Raw genomic sequence first — 24,447 nt, forward strand, 5'->3', positions numbered from 1 at the left:
CAAGCACCGGCATACAAAGTGAGATTCAAGATAGAATTTCGGTCCTACAGTAACTTCCTCAACTGTTCCCGTCGCTACTGAAGTTTTTCTAAAAAAGCTAATAGGCATCATATCATAGTTGAAATAAAATATTAAGATTTTCAAAATACAATATGCTTTCATATTATACTGGAAAAGCTACACGTTTAATGTGTACTTACCGTCTCACTCTGCCGTATGAAAGTAGGCAAGTTGATAACCGAGCTGTACGCTGGTGTTTTAGTCCCCTCTGCTTTCTCCTCTCCTTCATCGACGGCTTTCTCCTTGTCAACGTAGGTAGCGAGGGTTGTAAGGATGTACTCTGGTGTTTGGCCGCTTTTCAGTAACTTGCGTATCTCCTCCACTCCAGGGAACTGGGACTCAACATCAGTGACACTTCTACCAGAAATTGAACCACAAGACGAGGCACCTTTCATGGACTTATTTCCCGTACTCAAACTCGCCGACTTGGTTTGTTCTAATGTCCACCATTCCGGGTCTCGCATCAACGCCCCACACACGCACATATTAAGAAAAGTACCTGCTAGCAATAAGATAGTACCTCTCCAACCGTACTCTTGTATGAAATACGTTGTCATGGGAGCATACACAAAAGTACCAATACCTGTACCACACGCTCCCAGACCAGTTGCCAAAGTTCTCTTCTTATCGAACCAGTACGCAATAGATACAACAGCAGTAACGTAACACAGTCCCAGACCAAGGCCAGCAATAACACCAAATGTGATGAACTGTAACTCAATCGTATTCGAAAATGAACTAAGCACGAAACCAAAACCTGAAATTAGACCTCCAGTGATTGTCATCCAGCGACAACCATAGCGATCAACGAGAGCACTTCCAGCTGGGCCAGATAACAATGGTACTGCCATGAAAAGACTACCAATCCAAGATGTTTTACTGTTCGATTCTTCAAAATGTTTAAGGAACTCAACAAATAAAAGTCCAAACGAAAAACTTATACCATCCGCTACCATACTGATTACAAGGGATGAAAATACTACCACCCAACCCCAGCCACCATCAGGAACTTTCGGCTTTTTTTCTTCTTCGTCTTCTTCCTCATAGTCTTCAGAATAGCTACTGCTACAGATTGAATCTTTCTCCATTGCGTTGATTTTGACGCATTTCTCATCCTGGTTATCTTGAAATTTGACTTCGTATGCTGGGTTGTTAGTAATTACAACGGACATGGGAACTGCAGTGTGTGCCGGAACGCTGCCATTCCTAAGCGGTGTCTTTTCATTGTCGTGGTCTTCATGTTCGTCCGCTTCTTCCTTATCCTGCGTTTTATCTGATTCCTTCGAAAGAACAGAGGGTGAAGAGGGCAAGAGTGGAGGTTCGCAACCTATACTGGAGAGCGCAGGGGAGTAATCTCCTGATTCACTAACACTTGCCGTTCTCGGTGAATCACGTCCGATACCACTACTAGTCGCAGATCTTGCTGGCGACGCTGGCACCATGGGAAGTCGTGGCACGGTTTTATCGGCCCCTGGACTAATACTTGGAGATCCATTTGTCCATCCTACTATGGGTGCTAATTCTCGCCCCTGTTCCTGTTTACAGCTCATTATTAGTTACTAACACTATTTTGTACTTTTAATAAATTCCGAAGAATATAACAAAATCGGGACTGTTTATGGGTGATTTCTGTATAAATTTAATATCACGAGGTCATATAATTATATGACAAGGAATATCTACAACATACGATACTCGTTTGAACTTTTTACGGGGTGTACATACGCTTTTGGTTGTCGCAGCCAAATTATTTTGAACACATTTTAGCTTTTCATTTTTCCTCTGAAGGGATGACGCAGTTCTGACGAAGACTACCTTTTTCGTTAACACGTAAATAACACTGAAATATTGTACACGATAACTTTTATACACAATTTGCAATGTAATTTATTTAAAGTTCTTCAATTAGCCTAATCTAATGGAATTTCAGATACAGTTTTTGTCCATCTCCTAGGCCAACCTTGAAGATCTAATGGAAACTGATGGTGATATCGATTGAGATGTGTCAGTGAAACTCTTCGTTTTAATTTCAGTATACTTCTCGAAGAAATATTCTGTTTATGTGTGTAACTTATGCTTGAATAATGAGAAAAACGGAATTTTTTCATCAATGACCGGCACCGTCTTCGCAAATTATATGACGATGTTCCCTGAGATTTCTTCTCACAACCAAGGACGTAAGTACAGTAAGGCGTAGAGAGATGGGCTGGAGGGTTCTCCAACAGGAGACTGGAGTTGAACCAATTACTCGCACGCACCATGCGTTAACTACAGCTCCTGAAACAAAAAAATAAAATAATCAAATAATGTTCCACCATACTAATACACATATGTATACGTAGTACAGTCATTAAGGTCGAGGACTGGCTGCCTAGTGTCGTTGTGGTGCACTACAGCAGATAGGTTTCACCACGGGATGGTACCCTGACGGTTCTTCACCAGGCCCAGCAAGGGGCAGTTGCGCGCATACAGTGTAAGCAAAACTATAACCCCTGTCGTGGAAGGTAGTTGAATGTGAGCGGCGGAACTTGAGACTGTAGTAGTTTGAGCAACGGGTAAATTTAAAGTTCTGTCAAAAATTAGGCAAATTCACCCGTATCACCACGACGGTTACGTAGCGCATACCTATCTACGAAATGCCACTGTAATATTTGTCCCAAATGGAACATAATAATTGCTTTCACACAAATAAAGTCTAAAATCTACGGTAAATTAAGAAATAGTACGAAATATTTTACTTGCATACATACTTTACTACCTTACAACTATTTTTCTTTCTGCTACGTCGCAGCGCTTCCGTATGTGTTTTGTTTGTCTAACACTTTTGTGTGTGATGTTTTTGCACACTTGAAGTCGTTTGCATTAATTAGGTGTCGTTTTCTTCATGTTGCTCATTCGTTTTGTGCCCTAACTCATTCATTAATGTTATTGGTCCAGGGATAATGCTATTCTCCTTTTAACAATACTATTCTCCTTTCAACAAAAAAGTAATATATTTATTTGTCCAGGGATCATGCTATTTTGCTGTTTGAACTGCCCGTGCTAGTCATATGGACAAAGATAATGAGAATTCACAGACATAGCACTCCCATTCGTCGGTGCTAGCCCTGGACCTCAAGAAACAAAAGACGGCACGAGCAGCGGAATACAACATAAGTGAGTCCTGTCTACAGCCCGTAAGTACGTATACATATTTCTCTAGATATTTCTCTAGTAACGACGGTATTTCTTAATTCACCGCAACCGGGCGAGTTGGCCGTGCGCGTAGAGGTGCGCGGCTGTGAGCTTGCATCCGGGAGATAGTAGGTTCGAATCCCACTATCGGCAGCCCTGAAGATGGTTTTCCGTGGTTTCTCATTTTCACACCAGGCAAATGCTGGGGCTGTACCTTAATTAAGGCCACGGCCGCTTCCTTCCAACTCCTAGGCCTTCCCTATCCCATCGTCGCCAAAAGACCTATCTGTGTCGGTGCGACGTAAAGCCCCTAGCAAAAAAAAAAAATAATTCACCGCAGATTTTTCACTTCATTTGTGTAAAAGGTATTATTATGTTCCATTTGGGACAAATATTACAGTGACATTTCGCAGATAGCTATGCGCTACATAACCCACCACGACGGAGAAAAACAGCGAAAAGACAGGTCAAAAGACTAGGTGATGCTTGAACCGTTGTTTTCTTTCTCACTGAGAACTGTGCACAGGGAGTTCATACCGGAAGGATAAATTGTAAACAAGAACAGCTACAAGGAGATCCTTCGCCATCTACGTGATTTAATTCGTCGGAAGCGCCCTGAGCATTGGGCTAGGAAGAACGAACTGTTGCCGCACGACAGCGCTAGTGAAGATCATTCTGCGCTTGTCCAAGAAGAACTGGCAAGGCAACAGGTCACCGTTTACAACTCCCTCCATGCTCACCTGAGTTCGCACCATGCGATTTATCTCTCTTTCCCCTCTTGAAAGCAAAAATACATTCGCGTAGATTTCATTCCGCCGAGGTGATTATTACTCCCACAAGACCAGCCGTATAGGATCTTCCTGTCATATTTCAGCAGCGATTCAGCAACCAACGGCGACTATTTTCAGGGACGATGTGAAGCTATGAAAGTGTACGCTGTGTTGCCTACACTGTAGGCGCCAGTCCAGGAGCTTACTGACTGCAGTAGTAAAGTTCGGTCCAAAATAATATCCCCACCTACAAATTTTACTTAATGCATGTCAAAATAACAAAAAAGATGTAGAAATTTTGCAACAGCACATAACGAAGCGGCAAGTTCCAGGCGCCAAGTTTTCAGAGGGGAGAATTTTTGTTTTCTCCAGCAACTACAAAATGGGATTTGGCATTAAACCTACTTTCAGCGGAGAACCTGTAAGTTCAGATCAAGTGCATTTGAAAAAAGGAAGTGTGAAGGGCTACGATCATCATTTCAATCTTTCGATACTCAGTTTACCGAATAAGTACACTAAACCTGTAGTTATTTCACCAGAAAAACTTCCAGATATTCGCTCACGTCTTCCGCACATTTCCGCGCATAATCATGCATACATCACAAGTATATTTACTGATCATGGAAACGTGTCACACACCAGAGAAGAGGCAGCATTGGATGATGACACTTTACATTACTGACATACGCATGGTTCCTCACAGCACAAACCAACCTGGACCAGCGCAGGCATCTTCGGTGCAGTACACATTATACTGCATGGTTACGTATTTCTTTTTATTAATCATATCATGCATACATCCGTACATCATTGTAGACCGTTATGCCTTTCTGCCTTCAGTCTGCAAGCCTCTGAATTTACTAAACGTCGCCACAATCCTCTATTTGCAACTAGTGATGTGACCTCATTTAGTTCTATACCTCTTATTCCATTCGCCTTTCATGACCCCATCACCGAAGACGGTTTATGCGTACAGCTTCATCCCTTGAGTTCATTCCTAAATTAGCCTTTATCTCCTCATTCCGAGTATCCTCCCGCCACTGTTCCCACCTGTTTGTACCAGCAATCATTCTTGGTACTTTCATGTCCGTTACTTCTAACTTATAAATAAGATATCCTGAGTCTTCCCAGCTTTCGCTCCCGTAAAGCAAAGTTGGTCTGAAAACAGACCGATGTGGGGATGTAAAGATAGCTTTCCTTCTTACAGAGTACTGTCGATCGCAACTGCGAGCTCACTGCATTAGCTTTACTGCACCTTGATTCAATCTCACCATATTACTATCCTGGGAGAACACAAATCGTAAATACTTGAAATTATCTATCTGTTCCAGCTTTGTTTCACCAATCTGACATTAAATTCTCTTGGATTTCTTACCTACTGACATCAATTTAGTCTTCGAAAGGCTAATTTTTATACCCTACTCATTGCACCTATTTTCAAGTTCCAAGATATTAGACTGCAGGCTTTCGACACAGTCTGTCATTAAGACCAAGTCGTCAGCATAGGCCAGACTGCTTACTACATTTCCAACTAACTGAATCCCGCCCTCCCTGCCACTTTATACCTTTCAGGAGATGATCCATGTAAACCACGAACTACAAAGGTGAAAGATTACAGCTTTGTCTAATCCCTGTGACTACTCTGAACCAATAACTCCTTCTACCATCAATGCTCACTGCAGTCCAACTGTTAACATAAATGCCTTTGATAGCTTTTAATAACCTACCCTTAATCCCATAGTTCCCTAGTATGGCGAACATCTTTTTCCTTGGTACCCTGCTTTCTCTAGATCTACGAAACATAAACATAATACTGTCTATTCCTCTATAGCATTTTTTCAATTACCTGGCGCATACTGAAAATCTGATCCTGACAACCCCTCTATGGTCTGAAACCACACTGATTTTCATCCAACTTCCTCTCAACCACTGATCGCACCCTCCCTTCCACGATGCCGGTGAATACATTGCCTGGTATACTAATCAATGAGATACCTCGATAGTTGCTGCAATCCTTCCTGTTCCCTTGCTTATAAATTGGTGCAGTTACTGCTTTTGTCCACTCTGAAGGTACCTTACCAATGCTCCATGCTAATTTTATTACTCCATGAAGCCATTTTATCCCTGCCTTCCCACTATACTTCAGCACTTCAAGATCTAATTTCATCTATTCCTGCTGCTCTATGACAATGGAGTTTATTTACCACCTTTTCCACTTCCTCAACTGCAATTTCACCAACATCATTTTCCTCCACCCCATGAGCTCTGTTGTTCGCGACACAACCAGGAATATTTCCTTATACGTTGAGAAGATTTTCAAAATATTCCCTCCACCAGTCCAGTGATTGCCTGGAATCTATTAGGAGTTCACCTGCATTACCTAAACCACTGTTCATTCCCGTTTTCCCTCCCTTCATGAGATTCTTTATTACTGTCCAGAAAGGTTTACTGCTTCTTGACCTAGCCTTTCCAGGTTATTACCACAAACTCTTCGCACGACTTCTTTTTTTGATTCAATAACTACTTGTTTCGCTCAGTTTCTTTCAGCTACGTACACTTCCCTGTCTGCACCAGCCCTTGTTTGGAGCCATTTCTGACAAGCCTTCTTTTTACGTTTACAAGCTGCTCTCATTTCATCATTCCACAAAGATGTTCGCTTTTTCCCATCTTTACACACAGGCATTCCCTTGCTGTTTCTACTACAGCATCCCTGTATGTCACCCATTCTCTTTCTATATCCTGAACCTGCTTACTGTCCACTGTTCGGAACTTCTCACTAATCATATCCATGTACTTCCGTCTAACGTCCTCGTCATGGAGATTTTCTACCCTTATTCGTTTGCAGACAGATTTCACTTTCTCTGTCCTAGGCCTACAGATACTTAGTTCACTACAGATCAGATAGTGGTCTGTATCATCGAAAAATCCACGGAAAACCCGTACATTCGTAACAGATTTTCTGAATTCGAAGTCTGTTAAGATACAGTCTATTATGGAGCTGGTAACCCTACCCTCCCCGGTGTAGCGGTGAATAGACTTATGCTCGAAGAATGCATTCGTAACTGCTAAATCCATTCTAGCACAGAAGTCCAGCAAACGCTTCCCATTTCTATTAGCTTCCGTATCTTCCTCACATTTACCAATCACCCTTTCGTATCCTTCAGTTTTATTTCCAACTCTCGCATTGAAATCGCCCTTTAGCACAATCCTATCCTTGCTGTTGACCCTGACCAAGATGTCACTCCATGCTTCATAAAACTTGGTCAACTTCATCCTCATCTGCACCCTCACATGTTGAATACACTGAGATAGTTCTCGCCCTGATACCTCCAGCTGCCAAATCTACCCACATCATTCACTCATTTACGTACCTAACAGAAACTATGTTACCGAGCTTGATAGCTGCAGTCGCTTAAGTGCGGCCAGTATCCAGTATTCGGGAGATAGTGGGTTCGAATCCCACTGTCGGCAGCCCTGAAGATGGTTTTCCGTGGTTTCCTATTTTCACACCAGGCAAATGCTGGGGCTGTACCTTAATTAAGGCCACGGCCGCTTCCTTCCCACTCCAGCTCTTTCCTGTCCCATAGTCGCCATAAGACCTCTCTGTATCGGTGCGAAGTAAAACAACTTGTAAAAAAAAAAAAAAACTATGTTGCATGCATTAGTATTCTTGATGAACAGCCCTACCCCACAATTTGCCCTTCCTTTTTTAACACCCGTCAAGTACACTATATAATCTCTTATCTCTTCCTCTTCATCTCCCCTTACCCGAATAGCATTTACTCCTAGCACATCCAGATACATCCTCTTTGCTGACGTAGCCAGTTCTACCTTTTTTCTGCCATAAGCCCCATTAACACTGATAGCTCCCCATCGAATTCCATTTCATTCGCCAAGTTGTTTCCTTTTTTCACAGCTGCGTGCCCCTGACAGCACGGCCAACTCGCCCGGTACAGTTTTTTCCAAGGAGTCCCTCGCCTGTCAAATGGGAGTGGGACTCCGTTACTCCCATAGGTCCGAGACTTGCTTAAAATGTTTTGAGCTCGGTAAATTCACGAAACAGGATGCTATCCCATTTACACATAGTCCAAGTGAGGATTTCTCCTCTAACGGGTTAGGGACCACCGGTGGATTGTATAGTCCTAGCCGCCTGAGCACAAGGAGGGCCATGAGCCAGAATATGCCCATTCCCATTTCGTAGCAACTGGTATCCCGACTCTCAGGACCACTCGCTACTCAGCCGTTGCCCATGGTTCACGAACTAGGACGTGACTACAGTAATCCGCACCAAGAACCACTTATATTTATTAGTTTATTCATTATATTTTATTGTGTAATGTATTGTTCATTAATTGTATTAATGATTAATATTAGAACAATTCTTGCAAAATGTTAACGCTACAGGGGAACAGTTTCCGCTATTAAACGCATGAATGCATACCGTATTTAAATAACATTGTCGATTATATTAGCGTTAAGAAACCTTGAATATCTGTCAAATAGCGCTTTACAATCATACTTCACACTATTAATACGTTATGTCCACATCTGAACTTCTTAATGTCTTTATAGATTCATTAAATAAAGCTCAGTAAACCTTGAATCGCATTTCTCTAAAACTGCCTTTTGGCGCATAAGCCTTTGCTGTTCAATGGGCCTCATATCAAACTGTTGATTGATGCTTGTTTAAAGGGGCCTAACATCTAGGTCATCGGCCCCTAATTGTACGAAATGAGATGACAAATTAAAAACCCAATATCCTCCACTGACCACAATTCAAAACGTGAGGACGATGGATGGATGGATGGATGGATGGATGGATGGATGGATGGATGGATGGATGGATGGATATGAATTTAAAACCATCAATGGAACCGACCCACAGTGCCTCACATGCAGAGAAGCTGGCGTAACACGATAGTATTACTGACCAAGGGACTGCCTCTATAGCACGATACTGAAACGATAATGCTTGTAGTCGAAAGGAGTCCAAAATCCAAGTCATTGGCTCCTCATAATGGTACTTATCGCAAGAAAAGTAGAACCATGGTATTTGTCATGTTGTGGTACTAATCGAGAGCAGCGTAGACTCGCGGTATTCCATACATTATGGTACTACTCACAGGTAATGAAATTCGCACATGTATTACAGACCTAGGGTGTTTCGCACATTGCGGCGCCATTGACAGGCAAAGCAAACCTATGGTGTTCATCACCTATGTGTACTAACCACAAGGACTCGTACTATCCCGTGGTGTTCCTCATATAGTGGGTACTAACCATAGGCAAGCCAGAACCATGGGTTCCGTCATCCCATGGTGTCTCTTATATAGTGCTACTAATCACAGGTACTGTAAAAGCCGTCGCGCTCTCGTTTGCTACTAATCACAAACCTATTTGGTACCCAACATAGTAGTACTACGCGCAAGGAAAAGCGACCCATGGTGTTCCCCGCGTGGTGGTACTAATCACAAGGAGTTTCATGGTTCTAATATCATCATCCCTTGGTCGCCTCTCACGACAGGCAGCGGATACCGTGGGTGTATTTTTCGTTTGCATCCCCCACCCACAGGGGGTAGACAGAGAGAAAAAGAAGAAAAAGAAGGGATCCGTCACTTCGAAAAATGAAGTAACAGACGAAGAAAGACAAGGGCCACGAAGGGCGTGAAAATGAAAGACTCCCTAGGCCTCGAATGCTCTAATACCGTCGGTGTCAGAAAAGAACAAGAGTTGACCAAGGGAGGTCGGACAGGATAGACGAAAGTGAGGAGCCTGGCACAAGTAAGTGGAAGCAATGCCAGGACTCAGCTAAGGGACCCGTGGTCGCCAACCCACACTCCCAAGTTGAGAGCCCCTTGGGCCCCTTTTATTCGCCTCTTACGTCAGGCAGGGGATCCCGTGCGAGTGTTCATCTGCGTCCCCCACCCACAGGGGGTCATATCAAACTGTAACGGCATTAAAATATTCACAAAGTGTTTTAGATACCATTCCTCAGTTTACTGTTAAGTAATAGGAACAATTTATTGTTTAAGCAGTAAACAGCACACACAAGCTCTGTCTGCGCTCCAAAAAGAATGTTTGATCTAAATATAAGCAATACAATCGGCACCCTGGAGAACTAACAACATGCATTTTAATTTAGAGGTGCAACGGGAAAAAGGGGGGGGGGGGGGGGGAGAAAGAAAGAAAGAAAGAAGAAAGGAAGGTATTTATTTAGGCATACAGTTGCCGATATCCTCTTAATGAAAATACAGTATAAGGACTTGCGCCATTCCTATTTCCGCTTATATTTACTTTAACAGGTGCATCGAGTTCTGCGAATTTGTAGATCAGGTTAACAGCAGATCTCATTGTTCAGTGGAACAACTAGGTAGTTGCTCTAGTTCGTGCTGATGAACGTCTCGTGCCTATGTTCTTTCCTGTAAAATCCTACTTTGAATCACTAGATAGGAATCCACAAGCTACTTTTTCTTTGAAAACATCCCAACAAAAGGTACGCTCTCTCTCTCTCTGAGATATGAACTTATCGTCCAGTTGAACCAAGACTAGGCCGTCATACCATTTACTAAAGGTACGGTAATTTCCCTCATGATTAAGACAAATATAACGTAGACACAATTTTATACATCAGTCATCAGAGTCTTTCTTCGGAAAGAGCAACGTTTCAATCGTGTTTTCACACCACTTCATAGTAAGATACCGCTGAATATTCTGGACCTCTTGAAAATATTAAATAATTTACTCGAGTATTACAGGAAGCGATATCTAGACAAGAGTGATACTAATAAAGACTATAGGCTCTGTTATAACAATAAGGCCTTTGGCTGCATTTGTTAAAAACGGTTGTGGATAAGGAATTCATATGCGTTAAACAATACGTGACCCCATGAATACAAGAGACAAAACATTCATTTTTACTTTTTTTTTTTTTACAATTTTACTTTGCGTCGCACCGACACAGATAGGTCTTATGGCGACGATGGAGTATGAGAGGGCTATGAGTGGGAAGGGTGCGACCGTGGCCTTAATTAAGGTACAGCCCCAGCATTTGCCTGTTGTGAAAATGAGAAACCACGGAAAACTATTGTCAGGGCTGCCGACAATGAGGCTCGAATCCACTATCTCCCGGATGCAAGCTCACAGCTGCGCGCCCCTAACCGCGCGGCCAACTCGCCCGTAAGAGGAAAAAAAAATAACCTGATTAGTGCTGGATGGAAACTTAAACCAATTTCAATTCTTATCAAGTGCCGCCTTCAGATATTCTTAAATGATCGAGTAATTTTGCTTATGCAAGCCTTGTGTTCAATTTAAGACACTGAAATCGATGTAATAACAAACTGAAGTTAACTTCTGCGACACCGACTGAGTTTCCGTAATTTGTGTTATCAGTCTTCTTGAAACCGGAGGCGAACAGAGACGCTTGGGACTGACTTCTGATATGAATTGAACACTTGTATTGAACAAAGATCTAAATGTGACATTTGTATCCCAACATTATTAAGGGAACGCATGGCGACAAGCTCCTAAACGAAGTACAAAGTCCATCTATGAATGCGGGGAGGTGGCGTTAAGGAAACATCGAACACTAAAACGCGAAGTATGCCTCTACCGCTACCCAAAAGCTAGTTTGCGACTGAAAAGCACTTATGACTTTAGGATAATGTTTACTTAAAACTATGAGCCACTGGACAAGAATTGTCATTTTCTAATTATTTGTTGTTTTTTTTTTTTTTTTTTTTTTCTTAAATGCGCATCTCGATTTCGTAAATTGATCATACGCTCACCTTAAGTATAGTCAATTCAAGATTCACAATTGTGTAACTATACCCTAAATAATGCGTTATCACTGCTCACTACTTACCATGACAGGAAATGACATAAGTTTCCTGATCTACTTCCTGTAGTAATCAACGTCTTGCAAGACAACACACCACAGCACAGCACTTCACAATATTTGCAGTCTGACGGAGAACGATGTAACACTATTACTGTCTAGACTCGAACTTCCATTGTGCAATGAAGTTACCTACCAGCGGAGCACTCCTAGCATCCCCCACCCTTACATTTCGAAGCCGCGGTTTACAAGACATTTCCAGATCAAACCGCTTTGGCTTCGACGGTCCTTCAACACCAGCGAGTAGCCAGACACGGGGACTGAAACAACGGTGAGTCGAACAATAGCAACAATCTCACATTGGAAACAATCGTCTAGTTCGTTTGATGATGTTTGTTGTTTAAAGGGGCGTAACAGCTAGCTCATCGGCCCACCATCGTCTAAAGAAGAACAGTAGCGGTTTTAAGAACCCGGGGCTCTGGCAGCTAAAGAATGAACATGTTGGAAGCACATAATTATATTATGTTAATAATATTATGGATTTTTATGCGAAATCCAATTTCCACAAAGGCCCTTTGTTAAATGTTCGATTGTACTGCAGTCCATATAAGCATAATATTCTTGAATCATTCCAGAGGTTCATGAGTATTCTGCAAAATGTAGATCTTTTAGCTCTATAGTTTCATGGAATCAAGAAAGTTTGTTTTCGTTCCAATCGACAATTACCTAGTATTCGTTGGATTCTCGAGTTAAATTTTCATCTTTTCTAATGAGGGTACATTTCAGCAGAGCGAAGGCAGTTTTACGCGCTGATTTGAAACTTTTGGTAGGACCTACTGATTTATTTACATATCTCAACTAAAAGCGAGTCCGGCTCCATAGCTAAATGATTAGCGTGCTGGCCTTTGGTCACAGGGGTCCCGGGTTCGATTCCCGGCAGGGTCGGGAATTTTAACCATAATTGGTCAAGTCCCCTGGCACGGGGGCTGGATGTATGTATGTATGTATGTATGTATGTATGTATGTATGTATGTATGTGTCGTCTTCATCATCATTTCATCCTCACCGGACGCGCAGGTCGCCTACAGGTGTCAAATCAAAAGACCTGCAACTGGCGAGCCGAAGTCCTCGGACACATCCCGGCACTAAAAGCCATACGCCATTCGATTTCAGTTAAAAGTGAAATGAAATTCACGATCAAGTTACATTGTTTTAAATAAAATATAGCAGGGTCACTATAGAGCGATGAGTAGGAAACGCGATGCGTGCTTCAATATTCGAACGAATTTACAATAATAATAATAATAATAATAATAATAATATGAATAATGAAATTGATTTAATCTCATAGTCTAGCAGGTATTAAAGACAAAGACACCTCCGTACTGGCCATGAAGACCCTTGGAGGAGTGGAAGGTAAAGGCTCCCACCATTGTTAACCGCGGCACGTGATGGGGTAGAGTGGTTAGCTCTACGCCCGACCGCCTTTGCCCCCAGGAATTAACCTGGTACTCATTTTTGGTGTAGGCTAAGTGAACCTCAGGGCCATATGCACCTCCGGAAGTGGAAATCTCGTTTCTTAAATTTTACGACTTCTTGACGGGGATTCGAACCCACGTCCTCCCGCGCGAACCGAGCACGCCTTTACCGCTTCGGCCAGGCAGCAGCTGTTACAAGGAAGTGACAGTATTGACTTCACAGTCCCTTGCATAAGTTTTAGTTAAGTTATATTTCGCCGGGTATGAAAGCTCATCTATTGCAGTAGCGTAGAAAATATCTCTATTTCTGCCATATGCTGCTCATGACATCAACTGGTCGCGTCGTTCGTACGCGCTTGGTTGAACGAAGTTTGCCCTATTCAATCTCGATCTAACTTTCAAGATTGGCGTGACGTTTTCTGACCTCGCTGCACGCAATGTCACCTATATTTCAACGCCCGCTGCCACAGGGCTGCAGCAGCTCAGATGCAAGAATGTTAGGAATCATTTCATTTCACAATGATGCCAAAATTGACATTTTTCTCCTACACGACTCTCAGTTCTTGTAGGTATTCTCCAGAAAAGTATATTCAACGACTTAAACTTGAAAATGAAGTAAAATACAATACACAAGTAATTGTATAAATCCGCAGTAGAGAAGAGCTCATTAAAAGGGAACGCAAGTTCCCTGAGTAATAGAACATTTGAAATTAATACGTGATTTATTCGTCCACAACCACACACAAAGCGAATGATGAGATCGACAGTATTTTCTTCACGGGCTATTGTGAGTTCGAGTGTTGTTTGCAAACCGCGGTTCCGTTCGATTCGGTTCAATGTTCTGTTTTCTACCTTAGTTTGTTTCTAATGCAAACAGAACACCAACAACGGCCTAAAGTAAAAGTAAACTCGTGTCCTCATCCCGAGGTGGTGCAGATCTTTTCAGGCATACCCCCCAATGGAGGTGACATGTAACATTTCAACCGCATACCAGCCTTCCTGCCATTCTTAAATTTCTGGCACTACCGGGAATCGAAGACGGCAGCTAATAACACTAACCGTCACGCTACGGAGGCACCCTATTATATTGGAATGAAAGGCCGGAAAGTAGTGCTTTTAATTTTATTATTATTGAATAATCAGGCTCTGCTTTGATTAAAGTAAATCACTATACACACACTGGATAGAATATAATAGAACAGAATAGAATACTCCATCCCCTAGTTCCGGATCGCTAGATACTGGGCAGAGAGTAATAATTAATTGGTATCCAAATTATTTTTGTTACATGCATGATTTTCTTGTTACAATTAATTAATTTATTACTACCTTATATATTACAACTACGTCTAATAACTATTTACACCCAATCTCTAAACTGTACTTTCTAAGATGTTTATTTTTGTCCTAGACATTAACAGCTTTCTTTCTTTCTTTCTTTCTTTCTTTCTTTCTTTCTTAATCTGTTTACCCACCAGGGTTGGTTTTTCCTTCGACTCGGCGAGGGATCTCACCTCTACCGCCTCAAGGGCCGTGTCCTGGAGCGTGAGATATTTGGTCGGGGATACAACTGGGGAGGAGGACCAATACATCGCTCAGGCGGCCTCACCTGCTATGCTGAACAGGGGCCTTGTGGGGCGGGGGGGGGGGGAATGGGAAGATTGGAAGGGATAGACAAGAAAGAGGGAAGGAAGCGACTGTGGCCGTAAGTTGGGTACCATCCCGGCATTTGCCTGGAGAAGAAGTGGGAAACCACTTCGCGGATGCCCGAGGTGGGAATCGAACCCACCTCTACTCAGTTGACCTCCCGAGGCTGAGTGGCCCCGTTCCAGTCTTCATACCAACGCGGGACTCCGGGGATGGCAGCTAATCACGCTAACCACTACACCACAGAGGCGGACGACGTTAACAGCACACACTAAATAAATAGGCTACTACTGCATGTTAATCCAAACCATATCCCCTCTATTACGATAATAGACAACAATATTCTCTATGTTAGACTGCCTTTCCAACAGTCACTCATTTCGGATTCACCAAGTCCTTAACTAATTTTCAACTGACGACGAATATCTGACCTCTTTCCCCGCAGTGAAGTGCTTTGTTGTTGTTTATTATAATTTTAATTGCTACTGAACTTTTAAGTATATATATTTATTCGTTGTTGAAATTGTCTGATTTTCCTTACTAATTTAAATATTACCCAAATTATATTCGATATTTCAATTATACTGCTATTACTTGTGACTGGTGGAAAAAATTCCACACGTTTAATGGGCATTCCCGAGAGAGGATAGAGGCTGAAAAATTTTGCATTGCCTTTTTAACAGCAATCTCACCCATTACCAGGATTGCTAAAGGTAGGTCTAACCAAGATACGTTGCTGACCGAGAGAATTGGCTACGCGATATGTGTCATGAAGTTTTAAACTTGCATTCGGAAGATGGTTTCCTGTTTCCGCACCATGAGAATGCTGCAATTATACCTCCCTGCGCAGTTATGATACTTTCTTGTCCTGTCGTCGTCGAAAACCTGCACAAGTTGGGGAGACGTTATATTACTGGAAATAATCCATTGCTGAATACAAGAACCTGAAAGTATGAAAACTTCTACATATGTTCGTATCAGCAGGATATTGCAAATAAAACTCTGAAGGAGGAAAAGGGATGATACCTTTAATAATAATAATAATAATAATAATAATAATAATAATAATAATAATAATAATAATAATAATAATAATAATAATAATAATAATAATAATAATAATGTCACTACTATTACGGTTTTCGGTGACGCAGAGATGCCGGAATTTAGTCCCTCAGGAGTTCTTACGTGCCAGTAAATCTACCAACACGAGGCTAACGTATCTGATCTGAGCACCTTCAAACAGCACCGGACTGTGCCAGGATCGAACCTGCCAAGTTGGGTCAGAAGGCCAGTGCCTCAACCGATACATTCAGTAAGAAGCAGATATAAAAGAATTGCAAGTGCTTACTCAAACAATGTTTATCTTCTCTGTTCTCATTGCAACTTGGCTGACCTGAGATGTTTTCACAGAGCTCTACTTCAAATCGTGTAACATGGATTTAGAACAGCCAATCAAGTACATACTAATGTTCACAGTGTTAAGGATCCGACTCTCACTACCGTATCTGATCGATGGACAATTCAGTTCCTCTATTTTTACCATATAAAAGATAGCTCCTTGGGTGAATGGTCAGCACAGTGACCTTCAGTAAAGAAGATCCAAGGTTCAATTCTCGGCCCGGCTGGAAATTTTAACCGCGCCAGGCTAATTCCTCTTACCCGGGAGCTGGGTGTGTGTTCGTCTTAATACACGTCTTCATTTACATTCCAAACTCATTAGCACTGAACCTTTACAATCACCCACCGTGGACGACCGACGACAATGCACAAATTACGAGTATACCAGATTATTTATTTTAAGTGCCATAAAAATATATATATATATATATATATATATATATATATATATATATATATATATATATTTTTTACAAATGGCTTTACGTCACACCGACACAGATAGGTCTTGTAGCGACGATGGGATGGGAAGGAAGCGGCCATGGCCTTCATGTACAGTCCCAGAATTTGCCTGGGCTGCGGACAGTGGGGTTCGAACCCATAATCTCCCGAATGCTCCAAAACACCCTAGGTGACTCGTTCTGGAAACAAGCCATGATATGCAATGAAACTGTTCCTTTGTAGGCGCAGTAGGTGCTTCGTGGGACTATTGAATCAGTAGTTCAACAAGGTTGTTTTGAGGTACAGACTCTAGATTTGGTGGAAATTCGTAACTGGTGTCCTCTTCGAATTGGTCCCAAATAGCCGAGTTAATTTATTTCCTTACTTTTTCTAGTGTTTAACGTCAGGAAGAAAAAGACCTGAAGACTTTTTAAATGAAGTCCCGTGCACTTATTTTGTTGACTGTCAATTCAATTGGCAAATTGTGATTGTGCAGTCGCCAACATTTTATTTGTTATCTATTTTGTATTATTAGCGTGCAGAGAGTAAAATGTTGCCTTAATATTGTAAGTTCATAAAAACTTAGTGAAATACTGAAGAACATTCCCTTCAGAGTGGGAAAGAATTACCACCCTGTACTGGTAGTAGCATTGCGATACCTCCTCCAATTTCTGGAGAGGGCTAGGAGTTCAACTGACCACGGAATAAACCAGTTTTCACTTGCTCGTACGGGTACGAGGCACTTACGTCTAGGAATTGACACCGGTGTAAAGTGTCAATATACTTTTCAGTTGAGTTGTGGTTCGTGATAAGAATAATAGGCATCGACATTTGAGAAACTACGAAAGGGAAGAAAACCCCAGTTAGTGATTTAGAACGCAGTCAACTGTTTGATAAATCAATACATTAATAATACGTGAATAATTATTACTGAAAAACTATTAAATAAATATGTGGTATTACAGAGTTTCTATCATTCATTTTACTCCCATGGCTCCAATGAATTCATATTGGAAATACCGAGCTCGATAGCTGCAGTCGCTTAAGTGCGACCAGTACCATATATTCGGAAGATAGTGGGTTCAAACCCTACTGTCGGCAGCCCTGGAGATGGTTTTCCGTGGTTTTCCATTTTTACACCAGACAAATGCTGGGGCTGTACCTTAATTAAGGCCACGGCCGCTTCCTTCCCACTCCTAGCCCCTTCCTGTCCCATCGTCGCCATAAGACCTATCTGTGTCGGTGCGACGTTAAGCAACTTGTAAAAATATATATATATATATATATATATATATATATATATATATATATATATTACTAATACCTATAAACTATGGAGGTAACGTCTCATGCCTAATATGCGACTATTTGGCTTTTCACGTTCCGTTGATTTTTACAAGTCTCTCGTGCGGACAAAAATATAATATGCATGTAATTTTGCACGGTAGTACAATGTTATTTATAAACCTATAAAAGTATATGATTTAGGGTCTTTTCTTTGACCCAAGTAATTAAACTTTCAGAAATTAATTCCTGGAGCAATTTATAAAAATTGATATGATAGGTAATGGTTAGAATATATACATTTCCTGAAGGAATTTCGTAGAATTTTTATTTTGTTGTTGTATTTACAATTTAAAAATTAATTTGTTGTTGTATTTACAATGTATGCCTTTGCTGGCAGGACTTAGTGTGTACAATGCACTATGTCTTCTGGTATAGGCTAGAGCAATTTTGTTACTTTCATAGATCTGTCTCTGTCTGTCTTATCCCTGGCTTTGACAATATGAAAGTGACTGAGGTATGAGCGATGCTAGTAATGCCAATCCTTATGCAGCCAGTCCCTGCTATGAATGGTGTGAAAATGTTGCTCATAGGGTCGGTTGGTGTATGCATTTCAGTGGGCTTGGCAGACTCGTATGTAATACCAACTCTGGATCGGTGAGGAAAGCAACGGGAAACTACCTCACTCATTTCCCTAGTACGCCTCTTCAGTGATGTCTAGACCATCTATGACAGCTGATGGCAGAGCTGTTGAGGATCACACCAGCGGAATCTCGGACGGACTGTACATACAACATACATACATACACAATTTGCTTTACATCGCCCCGACTCAGGTCTTGTAGCAGCGATGGGATAGGAAAGGGCTAAGAGTGGGAAGGAAGCGGTCGTGGTCATAATTAAGGCGCAACACCAGCATTTGCCTGGTGTTGAAAATGGGGAAACCATAGAAAACCATATTCTGGGCTGCCAACAGTGGGGTTCAAACCCACCATCTCCCGAATACAAACTGACAGCTACGTGACCCAAAACCCGCAGCCACTCGCTGGGTGTGTTTTGTTAATACCAATACATCGCGTGGCAATGGCATCTTCACTTGACGAGCTCAAAGACACTACGGAAAATGTGTCCTGTAGTAGAGATCGTGTCACTTTGGTGTGCAGCAAAATTATCTTAAGATCATTATCGCGAACCATTATTACGATTTGAGATATAATTCGTATTATAACTTCCTTCAGGTAAAGACTGTCAAGCTGGAGTCCTGCTGTGAGACACAGGCATCAATTAGTGAGTGCGGTCATTCATGGCTGATTAGAACTCTATAGTTGGGCCCACGAGAGTTGGAGTCTGACATTTGAGCGGCGAAAACAGTAACTACGAAGTATGCTGCGTTGTCATAGCTACTTTCATCTCCACCCTTTCATGTAGACTGAACATTTAATCAAATATATAGGCCTAATCCAATTCAATAAACTGAGTCGTTCCTAAGCTTCTGCTAATAGTTCCAACATTTAAGACAGAACACGTCTTTGTCGATAAATATGTGGTTTCATAACCACTAAACTGACAATAACCATAACAAATGCACATGTTAAGTAGAGAATAGAACTGTACAACCAACCAATGATTAACTTAAAAAAAAAAAGAAAATAATCAACAACAATCAATAGGCCTAATCAACTTCAACCCTTTTCAGCTCAAATGTTTTTGTTGATGGGAAAAAATATTCTCGCATGAAAAATAACATTTGCTTCTTGGACATGGTTCTGCAATTCTTGTGGCTAAATATCAGTGATGACATAATAATAATAATAATAATAATAATAATAATAATAATAATAATAATAATAATAATAGCGTGTGGCATTCGGAGAGTCCTGGTGCAGGTCTTTTGATATGACTCCCGTAGGCGACCTGCGCGTCGTAATAAGGATGAAATGAAGACTACACATACACCCAATCCCCGTGCCAGGGAATTAATCAATTATGGTTAAAATTCCCGACCCTGCGGGGAATCGACCCCGGGACCCTTGTGAAAAAAGGCCAGCACGCTAAACATTCAGCCATGAAGCCGGACAGTGACAGCAAGAAACAATACAAGGCAGATTCAGTATAATGTGTCCTTATTAAAGTTCTTCAAGTCTGTGAAACGGAAATATAAATTTAAGTGCTTCAATCGAAATGGCCCGTTAACAGATTGATATCCTTGTTTATAGAACACGTGTAAAGGCAAAGGGAATACCTGCACTGAAGAAAGGAAGAATAAAGCTACAAAAAAAGTACGGGACAAATATTACGACTAAGCAAATTAGCACAAAAATTCCGATAAGCAGAAACTACTATCTTGTTATTTCACATGTCTGCCATATTACATGTGTTTAGCTAACAATAACTAAAACATAAAAATACCTTATATACAACATTCTTTCAGTTCCAAAAAATTTAATGTGAAAATCAATGTAATTTACAGTACATTAATATTATTATAAAGCGTGGAGTTTTCCGGGTAGTGTATGTTGCATATCTCATCATTTTTGAAAATGCTTCAATAGTTTAGTTTGTTCACTTTCTGAGATGCTCCAGTATTATCAGTTATCTCTTAAGATTAAGATAAATTGTCATATCACATGGCTTTGTAAAGTATTATTGGACTAAAACATTCAGAAATAGCGCGATGACATGCAGCATCATAGGGCTGAAAATGTGTATCTCACCAACTAAATCATTTGTACTAGAGCAAGGAATTGAACGGCACCAATCCTAAAGACAGATTCCGGAACATCCTCGTGATCTCATGTCATATGTTTGGGAATTCTCTCCCTCCGTGACTTTAAACATGTCATAGAGTCGATAATGTAGTCAGCGTACTTAGTACGTATACGACAGGTTAACCAATAGCTCCATGGTAACATGCATGGCATGCTAGCACTAAGCATGCACACTGACAAAAAAGGAAATAATTCAAGTAATTATACAACGTGAACAGCAAGTGAAAATTTTACCAGTGTGGTAAAGTGTGTGGGTAAGTTCTCCTACCGGTCGAACACAATATAAATAAATAAATAAATAAATAAATAAATAAATAAATAAATAAATAAATAAATTGCCTTCCTATCCATTGATTTCTTTTTTGCGTTGAGTGTTGTTTCTGCGTGTTTCAGACACATTTGGGACCTACGGCAGCAAAAAATCTATTCTTGTATGTCTGCCTGATATTTATTCAGGGTTTTCTCTACTACCACGCAAACATCAATGAATTTTTTTTTTTTTTTTTATGAAACTTGGTATTTAGGCCCACATTTTTTCCAAATTCAAATTTGGACACCACGTTGTAAGAAATATGAAATGAAGATAATTTATCTCCCTTAATAACTGATTTACTATCAAATGATAACTGTTTATTGGAGCATCACATGAAAACTTCTTAATATGTTTACCCTCCAGGGTCGGTTTTCCCTCGGACTCCGCGAGGGATCCCACCTCTACCGCCGCGAGGGCAGTGTCTTGGAGCTTCATACTCTGGGTAGGGGGATACAACTGGGGAGGATGACCAGTACCTCGCCCAGGCGGCCTCACCTGCTATGTTGAACAGGGGCCTTGCGGGGGGATAGGAAGATTGGAAGGGATAGACAAGGAAAAGGGAAGGAAGCGGCCGTGGCCTTAAGTTAGGTGCCATCCCGGTATTTGTCTGGAGAAGTGGGAAACCACGGAAAACCACTTCCAGGATGGCTGAGGTGGGAATAGGGAACATGCATGATCCGGGGTTTTAATTAAAAATATGCTAATCTGATTCAAAATTTCATGCAGAATTCAAAAATGTGATCAGAATGTACAAATAATAACTCCAAACATGATAAAAATCTACGAAAATGTCACGTCACGCAAGTACGCGATCTCATTGGTCTGACGTCATCGTACAGGTTGACTGAATTAGCAGACGAAATAACACATAGTGTGCTGTGAGAAGCAGGATACACTTCGCGTATTTCTACTTTACGTTAGTGTCTAGTATGGTTAAATTCGAGGTCTATACATTGGATAATAATCTGAGTGGTATATTTTAGACTTAAAATGAATCCTGCGCAGACAGTGAGGCAGAAAACTTGTAAATGGTGTAGAGTTCCGATGTGCAATAGCACATCGCATACCATACCAAACAAATTGTTTATACATGTTCCAAAGACGCTAAAACTAGGGAGAAATGGATTTTGGCGAGCCGGAGAAATGCTGGTGATATATCGGAAAAGTCTACAGTTTATTTTTTGAAGATTTTAACGTATGATGAATTTGTTTGAATTTTCAAATCACTTTTCCATGTCAGCTGTTCTAGTGGTAAAACTTTAAATTTTAATGTACGATGCTTTATTTAAATGCTTCAATTACATCTTGGAATATGAAAGTAATAAACAGTACATTAAAAATTGCTGATTATTAAAGTATTCTCCAAACCTAACCTATGTTTTGGGTGATCCATGTCAAGATAATAAATCAAAGGGGTTATGAACCATTTTGACAGCTCTAATTCTACCAATATATCTTGGCATGGGACAGTTATGTATGTCTTTATTGAAGAGCTTAATTGGTAAAGAAATTTAGGCCATATCTAAATACTCTATAATGTAACAAAGAATAGGCGTGTACATCATGAAAGGAAACAACGTGAATTTAACAAATGTATAACTCTACACAAAACCAATGCTTGTCTGTTGGGGTCTTATAAGTTAACAATGCTCAATTATAATAATTATCATAATATTAATGAAATAAATAACATAATTGCACACAGGTGAAAATAGTGATGTAGGTGTTTAAAATATTATCCAACTTAGCCTAAGTTTCAGGTTATACAAGCCAAGTCAATAAACCGAAGGGTAAAAATACCGCGCGAGTTGGCCGTGCGGTTAGGAGCGCGCAGCTGTGAGCTCGCATCCGGGAGATAGAAGGTTTTGAACCCCACTGCCGGCAGCCCTGAAGATGGTTTTCCGTGGTTTCCCATTTTCACACCAGGCAAATGCTGAGGCTGTACCTAAGGCCACGGCCGCTTTGTTCCCATTCCTAGGCCTTTCCTGTCCCATCGTCGCCATAAGACCTATATGTGACGGTGTGACGTAAAGCAAAAAAAAAAAAAAAAAAAAAAAGTAAAAGTCACAGCACCCAGAGACATTCCTGTATTGAGCGACTAAAATGTCACCAGGACACTTTTCTTTCCTGATATGCTCAGCTTGTTAAAAGCCAAATGTAATTAATGTTATTGGCTTCACGCCCCGCTAACTACTTCTACGATTTTCGGAGACGCCGATGTGCAGGAATTTAGTCCTGCAGGAGTTCTTTTACGTGCCAGTAAATCTACCGACACGAGGCTGACGTATTTGAGCACCTTCAACTACCACCGGACTGAACCAGGATCGAACCTGCCAAGTTGGGGTCAGAAGGCCAGCACCTCAACCGTCTGAACCACTCAGCCCAACTTGTGAAAACTAGATGAAGTCATATTTATCTTTATCATGTTTAACTTTTTCCCTCCACAAAGATATTTAATTATCTTTCATGGGCCCCGGAAATGGGTAGGCCAGTTGCCCCAACACCACAGAAGCGGACTAGTACTATAATGCTACCTATATGTTTATGTTAGTACTGAAATCCGATTTCTTACTTTACTAATGCTGAAAGCCCGAAAATGTAATGTTATTCTTTAATAGGGGAATCAGTCTAGAAGGAAATGTTGAAAGTGATGTGAAATCTATCCAGGTTCGTTGTTATCCTAATACTATGGTTTACAGTACATTGCACGTATATAAAGAACGCCACTTACAAACTTGCTTGTTATCCGCTAATTTCTGCGGCCACAAAAGTCACATTTTTCAAGAATGATGACATCTACACATGGTAGATTGTCTGACTGTGCTGTTTTGAACCTTTCTTCTGTCATTTCGAAGTTATTCGCGATCATGAATAATAAACAATCGGCTTTTAGCAACGGCTGATGCACAACGGCTGGCAGAGCTCCATGCGGTACTGGATCGTGACGTCACAGCGCGCCGCTTACGGCAGAGGCCGTTTCACTCGCCTTGCGGAAAGGCACTATTAAATATTTTTTTAATGGTAGAAAACAAGGCAACATACCACAATGTAATACGTTTACGTACTATTTCATTGGTGTACTTTTCAAAAAAAATATTTTTGAAAATGATGCATGTTCCCAATTGAACCCACCTCTACTCAGTTGACGTACCGAGACTGAATGGGCCCCGTTCCAGCCCTGTACCACTTTTCAAATTTCGTGGCAGACCTGGGAATCGAACCCGGGCCTCCGGGGGTGGCAGCTAATCACACTAACCACTGCACCATAGAGGCGGAC

General features: G+C 41.2%; 1 protein-coding gene across 6 annotated transcripts in view; it reads right to left on the reverse strand.

Moving 5' to 3' along the window:
- Positions 1 to 24,447, reverse strand: part of LOC136876152 (monocarboxylate transporter 14) — a 204,432-nt gene that overhangs the window by 40,408 nt on the left and 139,577 nt on the right. For 5 of the 6 annotated variants that reach the window (XM_067149866.2, XM_067149868.2, XM_067149865.2 and 2 more), the window contains exon 2: positions 201 to 2,337. In XM_067149866.2, the coding sequence (XP_067005967.2) occupies positions 201 to 1,610 (1,410 nt within the window). In that variant the 5' untranslated portion in view covers positions 1,611 to 2,337. Of the gene's footprint in view, positions 1 to 200; positions 2,338 to 11,865; positions 12,184 to 24,447 lie in introns of those variants that run through there. The other variant, XM_068228325.1, reaches the window with a different exon arrangement.

Source organism: Anabrus simplex, chromosome 6 (genome assembly GCF_040414725.1).
Source record: "Anabrus simplex isolate iqAnaSimp1 chromosome 6, ASM4041472v1, whole genome shotgun sequence".
Taxonomy (NCBI): domain Eukaryota; kingdom Metazoa; phylum Arthropoda; class Insecta; order Orthoptera; family Tettigoniidae; genus Anabrus; species Anabrus simplex.